At 39.6% G+C, this 9,922-nt stretch overlaps 1 protein-coding gene across 1 annotated transcript; it reads right to left on the reverse strand.

Moving 5' to 3' along the window:
- Positions 1 to 441: 441 nt before the first annotated feature.
- LOC115005585 (neprilysin-like) lies at positions 442 to 9,252 on the reverse strand. Its single transcript, XM_029427462.1, has 6 exons — positions 8,913 to 9,252; positions 5,494 to 5,670; positions 4,188 to 4,223; positions 2,830 to 2,991; positions 1,195 to 1,253; positions 442 to 606 (listed from the first exon to the last, which is right to left on the reverse strand). The coding sequence occupies exons 1-6, from the start codon at positions 8,953 to 8,955 to the stop codon at positions 442 to 444; spliced, it is 642 nt and encodes a 213-aa protein (XP_029283322.1). The 5' UTR covers positions 8,956 to 9,252.
- Between the last annotated feature and the right edge of the window lie 670 nt (positions 9,253 to 9,922).

Here is a 9,922-nt window from a genome sequence, read left to right on the forward strand (position 1 = left end):
GTGTATCTCACTTTATTTTTCTTCTTTCACCTGACTTATATCCTTTATTTCATCTCAGTATTCAGCGTTTTTTGCTCAGTATAGATGAAAATCTTTTTTCTTTCACCCTCTTTCCCAAACCTGTTGTACTTCTCCCCTTCCTCTTCCTGACACAAACTAGTTAGTAATTAAAACGCTCACGGTCAATTGAGCAATTTATTGCACAGTATGTCACACCTGACTAGGGGGAGGTGGAAAAAGAAGCTCACGCCGGCGCGTGCACACACATACACACTAAGCTGTGGTCTCTACTAGAGTACGGATCCTCATTATGAATCATTTATGTCCTTTTACAGCAGCAGACAACAATCCAAGGCATTTACAAGCAACCACAAATCTACACAGCTATTCACACACATACACACTCACGCAGCCCTTTTTTTTTTATTGCTGTCATGCAGCCTAGAGCGTTGCAGTGTCCAGGTGTTTCCAGGCCCCTGCAGCTGTTGACAGGAAAAAGGATCCGTTTATCAGCAGGCAGTGGTATCCAAGCAGGTGACAGCTGGTCCCGAGATCAGAGGTTGCATGTTTGATGTCACCTCCACAGTGGAGGTCAGAACTCTCACACTGCCGAGGCATAAGTCATTAAGATTTTTTTTATTCTGACAGCTAGTATTTCTTAGTTGCTACTGCAAGTGTTCAGGAAAACAGAATGCACACATAGCTTGGTTTGGAATATCAAGTGTCAATCTTAAATACACATCGTTCTCTTTTATTTCTCGCTAAAACACACACAGACCCCAATACACAAAGTAAACCTTAACATGTGTGTGTATACAGTACAGATGGAAACATTCCAACTCTGACTGGTAAGCCAGACACCATGAAGGAATGAGCACAATACTGACTGGTTGGTGGGGATTTAAGCTGTTGAATGATTAAGACGAGTTCTTTGGCTGATTCATTCCTTTCTGCTGTAAACGCAGCATTAAGAGCTCTTAAGTCAACCATTCTAAAACCTCAACCTTTGTACTTTGGCCAATATTTCATCATTAGTTGCAGGAGTGTATTTTTTCAATGTCAGCTTTCAGACAGTCAGCAAATATCAGCATGAGATATCTGATAAATCTGCTCAGTCGCAATAAAAATTTAACAAAGTGTGAAATGACGGCATACAGTTACACAAAGACATGCTATGTACGTACATTCACATACAGTAACACAATGTCTATAATGAGCCCTTGTTGAGCAATGTTTGTTTTCCTTTAATCCCCCTGTGTGTGATTTTTATGGATGTTAAGCCATGGAGAAGAGAGGAGAAGAGAGCAGAACAGATGGGCTATAAGTTGTTAGCAATGCAACAGAAAGTTAACATGCATCATTTATCTGACACAGTTGCCTTCATATCATATAATTCTATATTGACATGCCCTGCTTGTTAGAGATATAACTATACATCTCTGAATCATACAGAATCTCATGTTCAAGCAAATTGTGAAGGAATAAGAGCCAGAACACACTTTTATAATTACACTACACAGAGTGAATGAAGATGCACATTTACCACTACGAGCACTCTTCCAAAGAAAAAGTATAAAAATGAATATTGACTCCATTACAAGATATCTCTTAACCCTAATGAATGTCATATTGATCTGTAAAAAGGTATTTATGAAGAAGTCAAATTAAAGTGAGGACAGTGAGAGCTTTCAGTACACAAAGAGAAATCTAAGGTTTAAGGTTTTAAGAAAAGATTTGCCACTTTGTTGGCTGAACCCTTGTGATGGGTTCACTATGTTTTCAAAGAAGAATGTGTGTTATGAACAATTGTTACGAAACTTTTGGTTTGACTAAATACATCTGGCCATTTTCACCAACATTCATGTTTATCTTTTTGAAAAATAATCTGCTAGTCATCACAAGGGCAGATAGCAACAATAACAAAATTGTGTCACAAGATACGAGACTGTGTGTTCTTCCTTCAACAATGGACCAATTAAGTACCCGAGGCCACGAGACAGGCTGCACTTTAAACCCTGGTGTTCCTGTCCCACTAAGGATCAATCTTTCTCAACCCTCCAAATTACTCTTGCAGCCAATCTGCACCGTCTTTGTTATTGTGCAAGGGACTGGCATATATATTGTACATTTATAGAAGATAAAGAGTTTTGTTTGACCGTATAAAGTTTGTGCCCCTTGAAGATTTAGCACTCAGGACTCGACTGGCCTTCTCACAGACAACTTGAGGTGACGTATAGACCCTCACGCACCGACAAATTCACAAGCCCTCACAGATACGCAGTGTAACTTGACCCTTTCTGTATCAACCATTCCACAAGGACACTCTAATCCTTGTTAAAAGCTGCCAGAACACCTGAGACACACACACACTTGCAATTAGATTGTTCTCACTACGTTGTGTTGACGTCTTTAGAAAACAGGCCGATGCAATGTCTGCACACACACACACACACACACACGCACACACACACACACACGCACACACACACGCACACACACATACACACACACACACACACACACACTGATAATGCCAGCTCATGTTGACAAACTCTCAACTTAAATAGTATTACTGAAGCCAAACTCGCATGGCATCTGGGATATCTATAGAGCTGCAGTCCCTGAAGGGCAGTCCTCTTTAGCAACTCTTATTCTCGAGCAACTGAATCAAGCTGTTCACCGTCCTCTTAAAAAGCAAGTGGACTGAGAAGAACCATTCTAAGTTGCTCAACAACTCTTAGTCATGGACTAAAAACAGTATCATTACTCCATATATTTGTCTTTCTGAATGTAGGTCTTTGTTTGTGTGGGTGTGTGTAGGTGTCTGACCTTTGAGAATGACCTCTAGTTCATCTCGGAGGATGTCAAAGGTGCTGTATCTAGAGCTGGTCTCAGGGATGATGTTCTTTTTCAGCCAGCCTCCACAGGCGTACTCATAGAAGTTGTCACAAGGGTTCACGCTAGCATCCATGTTTTCAATTAGGCGAGATGCTGCATGGACAGAGAAAATACAAGCTCTGAGAACTGGAGGAAATGCTTACCTAAAGAAAATATAATATACTGTGGGATATAGGAGTATGAAGTAAAAGCAACCAACACAAATGATATCATAACTTGTCCTATAATCAGTTCTACAGACAACTATAGTCATACAAGTGTATGAAGGAGGTCAGAGGTGCTGACAATTTCAGAATTTAATAGTTGGGAAATATGCTCATTCGCTTTCCTCCTGAGAGTTAGATGAGAAGATCAATACCACTCGCATAGGTGTCTGTTCAATTTAAGGCTAAAGCCAGTAGCTGGTTAGCTTAGTTTAGCATTAAACACTGTTCTTACCTTCAAACAGAGCCGGTGTAGCTGTTTCCAATCTTTGCGCTAAGCTAAGATAAGCTAGCTGGCTGCAGTCTTGTAGTGAATGGACAGATATGAAAGTGGAATTGGTCGTCTCATCTAACTATTAGCAAGCACAGTTCAGATTATGGACCACCTTGGATGCTGGCCAAAATGTTTCATGCTCTTCTAGTAATGAGGAATAATATACTGTACTATACCCTAAAAGCACATTTAATATAATGTAATTAAAATATCAAACATAGACCTGTGAAATAAATCTTAATATGCAGTCATTTGAGAAAGTAAAACGGTTTAATGGAACTAATTGTGTTGAGTTCGGCACCAGTCCTGAAAATGGGTAAACCTTTTTGAGCTGCAATTAAATTACACGAGGTAGCTGAGAGATCTCGTGTGAGAAGGCTGTCTGTCAAATCTGAATGAATTGGGACATTGGTTCCCTAAAAATGCATCTGAAATGAATGGCCATCTGGAAACTAGAAGAGTTATAAAGCTATACTTTACTATGATGGTGGGGTTTTCATGGAAAAGTAATTGTTCTCCTATGAACAACTTTTACTGAAGTGAGAAAATAAAGTGATAATTCAGTTTTGGACATTGCATACTTATATCCTGATAGATTTGCTTAAACTGTACCAGTTTCTCAACTTCTCGTGTACAGTTGTTCAGAGAACAATAACCCATTGCAACATGTTTCTGCTGATCAGAACTGTGTCTGAAATCCCCGGGCTTCTACAGCACTATACTTTACTATTTTTTGGCATTCTGTCCCGAGAAAAATGAAAGCCTTAAGAATATGACAATAACGAGAACGTACAAATAAACACCTAGCTTACCTGACTGTGTGCAGTCAGCTGTGGTGCAGATTTTATCTATAGGAAAATGCAAAACAAATCATTATTCAGTGGGATTTTGTAGGCAGCATTAATTATATTATATTATCACTCCTTCCTCTTCTTTTTTTTTTTTCAGCATTATCTCATCACACATATAACACGAAATTCAGCCTGACATATACCTATATACACACACACACACACACACACACACACACACACACACACACACACACCCATTTCACCATAAATACATTGCTTCACATGTTATGTGCTCAGAGTTGAGTACACACACATGTACAAATATGGATTCAACTCTCTAATTTTCCTGACAAGTTTACACAATTATCAAGGCCAAGATTACAGAAGATAATAATAGAGCAACACACACACCCATTTGCTACCTAACCACTTTTGTATATTTTATTAGATTGAATTAGTTTGACTTTTTTGACAGGCTTTTAAACTCTCTAAACTCTCTAAACTTCCAGGTGCTTCCATGTGTTAATAATTAATCTGTAGATCGTTAAACACGCTGTTTATTATCCATGTTATTGTGGTGTAGTAGATAGCTGTTCTTGTACCACATCACAGTGATCTGTCATCCTTGGATTTATTAGTTAATAATAAATAACTATGGTAAGTAACAAAGTCTGATTCATTTGATGTCCAGGTCAGGATATTAATGATTAAAAAACCCATGTGATACTCTTATTGTGAGATTGATCTGAATTAAGCAGGTTCCATTACTTTCCCATTGCGAGTAAAAGGGATGACTGTTCAATTTCACTGTGTCCATTTGAAATTATCCATTTCTCATACTGTGCATTGATTTACATCAAGATATTAAATACCCAGTTCTTCATGTACACAAATACAGAGATGTAAAATAGCCCAATGTGTTGAGGTGCACACTGTTGTGTAAAAATGCTTGAGAACACAAAGGAAACTCTTAAAAGGACCTTTGCACGGTGCATTCTTCTTTCTGGCTCAGTGGTTGTACTTTTGCACTATGCTTTAAAAGCACACAGCGCGAGTGTCTTCTATTCACCTGAACAAAATGCTGCTCTTAAAGCATGCTCCTTCATGCTTAACCATGAACTCAGCTGGAAGTGACAGTCCGTGCATGTTCACAGCTTCAAAAGCTCTGAAAGATTCTATTAATATTGTGACGACAAGAAAAAAGCAAGTGTCCTCTACATTACATGACGTATTTTTTTAATCACTCTGGCTTTTCTGAGATTTACCTAGTTCTAAGGTTTCATATATTTCCCTTTTTCCTCTGTCCTTTTTTTTCCGCACTCACCAGTCTTTTGTGTAGCAAAAAGGATAATGAGGGCGACGATGACGATGAAGAGCAAGGAGACGATGGTAATGAGGCCGACCTCTAGGGAGGTCCAGCGAGGCTTCTTAGCCAACTTGGGGGGGTTGTTCTCAGTCATTCTCAGGTCTCCTTCTTCAGCTGTCGGCTGTATCAACTCACCTGAAGAGAGAGGGAGAACCACAGAGCTTATCCACAGGATTATCAATGAATCGTCATTTATCAAGCAAACATGGCAAACATTTGCTGGTTGCAGCTTCTTAAATATGAGAATGTGCTGCTTCTCTCGGGTTTATGTCATTGTAAACTGAGTCATTTTTGGTTTTTGGATTGTAGGTCGGACAAAACAAGCAATATTAAGTCAGCTTGGGCTTTGAGAAATTATTTTTCTATTTTCTGACATTTTAATTGATTATTAATAATTGATTGCTTTAAATATTAATAATTAGATTTAGTGTTAATTTAAATAATCATTACTTGCTGCCGTAAACAGAACAAAAAGCATACATAAACATAGAATAAGTATAATTGACATATAACCAAACATGAACTAAATCATCTAAACATAATTTCTTTAAAACATACATACATTTCCCTCATGTCATTTGTTTTTAGAAATACAATTCAAAAAATCTAGAAATCACCAATCAAATATACCAAACACTTGCTGGTTGCAACTTTTCAACTGTGAGGATTTTGGTACTTTGGTAACAAACAATTTTCAATCAAAATCTATACATTTTCACATTACTGAAACAGACATTCTCTTTAATCTTCAGACGTTTTAAGCACACGATGAAGAAAACAACAATACAAAGAGTGAAAGGAAGATAAAAGACACCTGGCAGTGATAAGTAAGCAAATAGCTAAAAAAGACAAACAGTATTTTTTTTTTTTTTTTTAACCAGTCTTGGAGCAAAAGGTGAGAACAATGGAAGTTCTTACCCTCTAGTGGCAGTACACTCCAGACAAAAAAAGAACAAAAAAAAACAAGAAACACACACTTCTGAAGAATAGAAAACAAGAGAGACCTTTCCCCTGCTCCGTACTGTTGTTTTCCTCTCTGGGGCCAAGAAAGAACTTTTCAAAGTTCATGTAACGAGCAGTTAAGTCTATCTCTGAAGGCAATTAATCCTTAATCCCTTACCGAAGGCACACACACACACACACACACACACACACACACACACACACACACACGCACACACACTCACGCAGTCAGGGCACACACACATCCACAGCCGTGCTCTCTTGCACACTTTTACAAGCTGGTGTGATGAGGCGTCTGAGCAGATGGGTGGGTCTCTCTGTGTGCTGAGGAGATGAGAGCGCCTCGCGACCAAAGGACAAAGTCTCCTAGCTTCCTTTGAACCAGTGGACGACCACAGACACACAGCATCACCGACTTTAATAACAACAGTCCTGCTGAATGTTAAATCCCCTATTTTTCTTTCTTCATGACTAAACAATAGCCCAAAGTAAAGTAAACTCCCCCAGTTACAGTCATTATGCAGGCTGGTAATGCTATATTACACCAACCACAGCTCCCAACAGGCTGCTCTCCCAACTCCACACCAGCACTACAGCATGCATGACTTCACCCTAGGTCATACGTTGGACTATAGGACAGTGGTGGCCCTGCATGTAATGGATATCTTTCTTTTTGCAGTGCTTGTGTTTGAAGGATGTGATTCTAAGACAGGCATAAATGTAACTGACAATATGTGCAAAACATTAGCGATTGAAAGCATAAAAACAGGAGATATAATGTGACAATAGAGTGACATGAGTTGAAGTGTTAATCAGAACTTCCTGTCAACCTGCTTGTGGCTGGCTGCAGGAGGGGGCAACAACTTTGTGTCAACTTTTTTTTCTTTTCTTCTTTGTCCGAGCAAACACATCACAGTGACAGCAGTCCCACGGCTCTAATAAAACCATGCGTGAGTGTCAGTATTGGAGAAGCTGTATAATCATTTGCTCTAATCCTGACACGTTTCATGCCAAGAAATGAAAACGCCTGTGAAATGTATTGGGGAAGGGGACATAAAGCTGAAGTGAAGGAATGTGCAACAATGAGGGTGAGGGGGGAAAGAAAGACGTAAAAACCAAGAGAGACACTGAGAGGTCCTAAATCATGTTTAAGTGATCTGAGGCATGTTAGGTATGGATCTTAAGCAGCACGTACCTGCACTTATGTATCACTCACACATAATGATTACTGCTGTGTTTCTTTACATTACTCTCGAGAAAATAGAAATTGTACGCATTTGAAGTCAGGTAATTTTCATTCTCTCTCAAAAGTGCTTCTGGGTGGATTAAGAACCATGTTAGTGCAGTACGTGCATGGCAATGATGCCTTAAGTGATGTTTGCTCTGTGAGGGAAGACAGGCCTAATACTGTACGTGTGTGAGTTATTTATAAGGTGAGCTGTCATTTCTGCTGCTGGTGTGACTGCTCCTATTGCAGGACGCAGACACTGGATTTACTTTTCATCATGTAACTCTGTTTTGTTCCTGAATTTTTTGGAAGGTATATGTCAAAGCTTTCTCTTTTTCGTCTGTCTGTCATGATTTATCTGAAACATGAACAGTACCCATGTGAGACCTCACAAACCTCTTCAAAATTAAACCCATCATTCACTGACACACACACACACACACACACACACACACACACACACACACACACACACACACACACACACACACACACACACACACGTAAAGACTAGACTACTTGCACAAACTCACTTTTTGTACAGCCTACATCTGTGAGAGTCATGCACATGTCTTGTACCTAATTTGAGTTTGAAACAGCACAGGAATGTGGCCTACTTTAACTTAAAATAACACCTTTTCTGGGATATGCACAAGGTTTGTAGCTGCACACTGAAGAGTAAAATCACTTTGTAATCATTTTTAGGAGGAGGTGACTCCTGCCAAAAGGTGCTGTGAACTAACTGAAATGAATTTGCTTTTTTAGTCTTTTTTTCTGATAGCAGTATGAATGAAATATATATTTTAAGGGATATAACACAAAACTTAAAACACCACAGGTGCACTTACAGCTGGCATACAATTAAGAAAAACCACCAAGTAAGCTTAAAATACCCAGCTGAAATACTAGGACAGTGGATTAAAGTGTGTTTTCTGATAGGACCACATGCAACTGATACAAATATTAAGCACACACTGTGAGCAGTTATATGCATGCGAGATCCTCATCTCCTGTTGCACGTTAGGAATTCCAAGGGGGGTGGCATGATCAACTGGTGCATGCTGCCCCGTGTCACCCAGCCGGCACGCGCGCACACGCAAATATAATGCACTCACACGCACGCAGACGGAGACGCACACAGATGACACCGCGTTATAAAGCGCGCTCGGGGTGCTGAGCGACTTACCAGATGTGTCGGGAAATTTTCGGTCGATGATATATATTGGCATCACATCCACTGATCCATCAAATCCACAGAGGGAGCGCGAAGTGCTGATCGATCTCTTACACGCTATCTATTTGCTTCACCCTGGATTTCAACAAGGCGCACACCGATTCCGCTTCTCTCTTCTTCTTCTTCTTCCTTTGGCTTTCTATTCTAGAAGTGCACATTCACACAAACACACACGCGCTCACGCAAAGACGCTTCACTATACAACTATCTAATATACTGTACCACATCTACCCAGAGAGGATTTCTGTATTCAAATGACCCATCAGACTCTTGCGCGGCGCAATTGGTCAAGTGTGTGATCCACAGGGGGGAGATCCCATATTTATACAGCCTATGACATACAGTATAGTGAGGCAGTGAAGCAGCCCTCTGAAGTTCCCCGTCCTCCGAGTCGTTGCCTCCTCCGTCAGGGCGGACCCTTTCAGCGGCACTTGCTGTCAGTGGCACCTAAATAGCTCCTGGTTCAGGTGAATAGTGTAAAAAGTGATGTGTTTTAGGCTATATTTCAATGTATTTACTCACAAAACTGTCAATAGTTTTTCATCAAAAGCACTATGTTATAAAGTGCATACAGCAAACTCCCTGTAATCTTATTGATATATGGACACACTGTGGTGAGTTAATAGCTTTTTAGCAGAATCATTGCCTGTAGTAATTTACATTCAGAGTAATTAATGGTTATTTTCTAAAGTGCATTTTTCGAATATTACCAGCTCCTCGTTAACATTAGTGTAGTTGCACTCACGGGACAGTTTTCACATTGATAAAAACATAATGACTCTCATTTACCAAGATTTTATTGAATCACTCAATCTTTTCCTTTTGTTCTGTTACATGATTTTATAACCTGACTCTGAAAAACAAAAATTCTCATAACCAAGTTGTCAGAAGGGCTAGCAACCTTATAGTTGAGTCTCAATTCAACCCAGTTATGTATTTACTCTCAACATCTGCAGCGTAAG

The sequence above is a fragment of the Cottoperca gobio genome, unplaced genomic scaffold, assembly GCF_900634415.1.
Source record: "Cottoperca gobio unplaced genomic scaffold, fCotGob3.1 fCotGob3_325arrow_ctg1, whole genome shotgun sequence".
In the NCBI taxonomy this organism is placed as follows: Eukaryota; Metazoa; Chordata; class Actinopteri; order Perciformes; family Bovichtidae; genus Cottoperca; species Cottoperca gobio.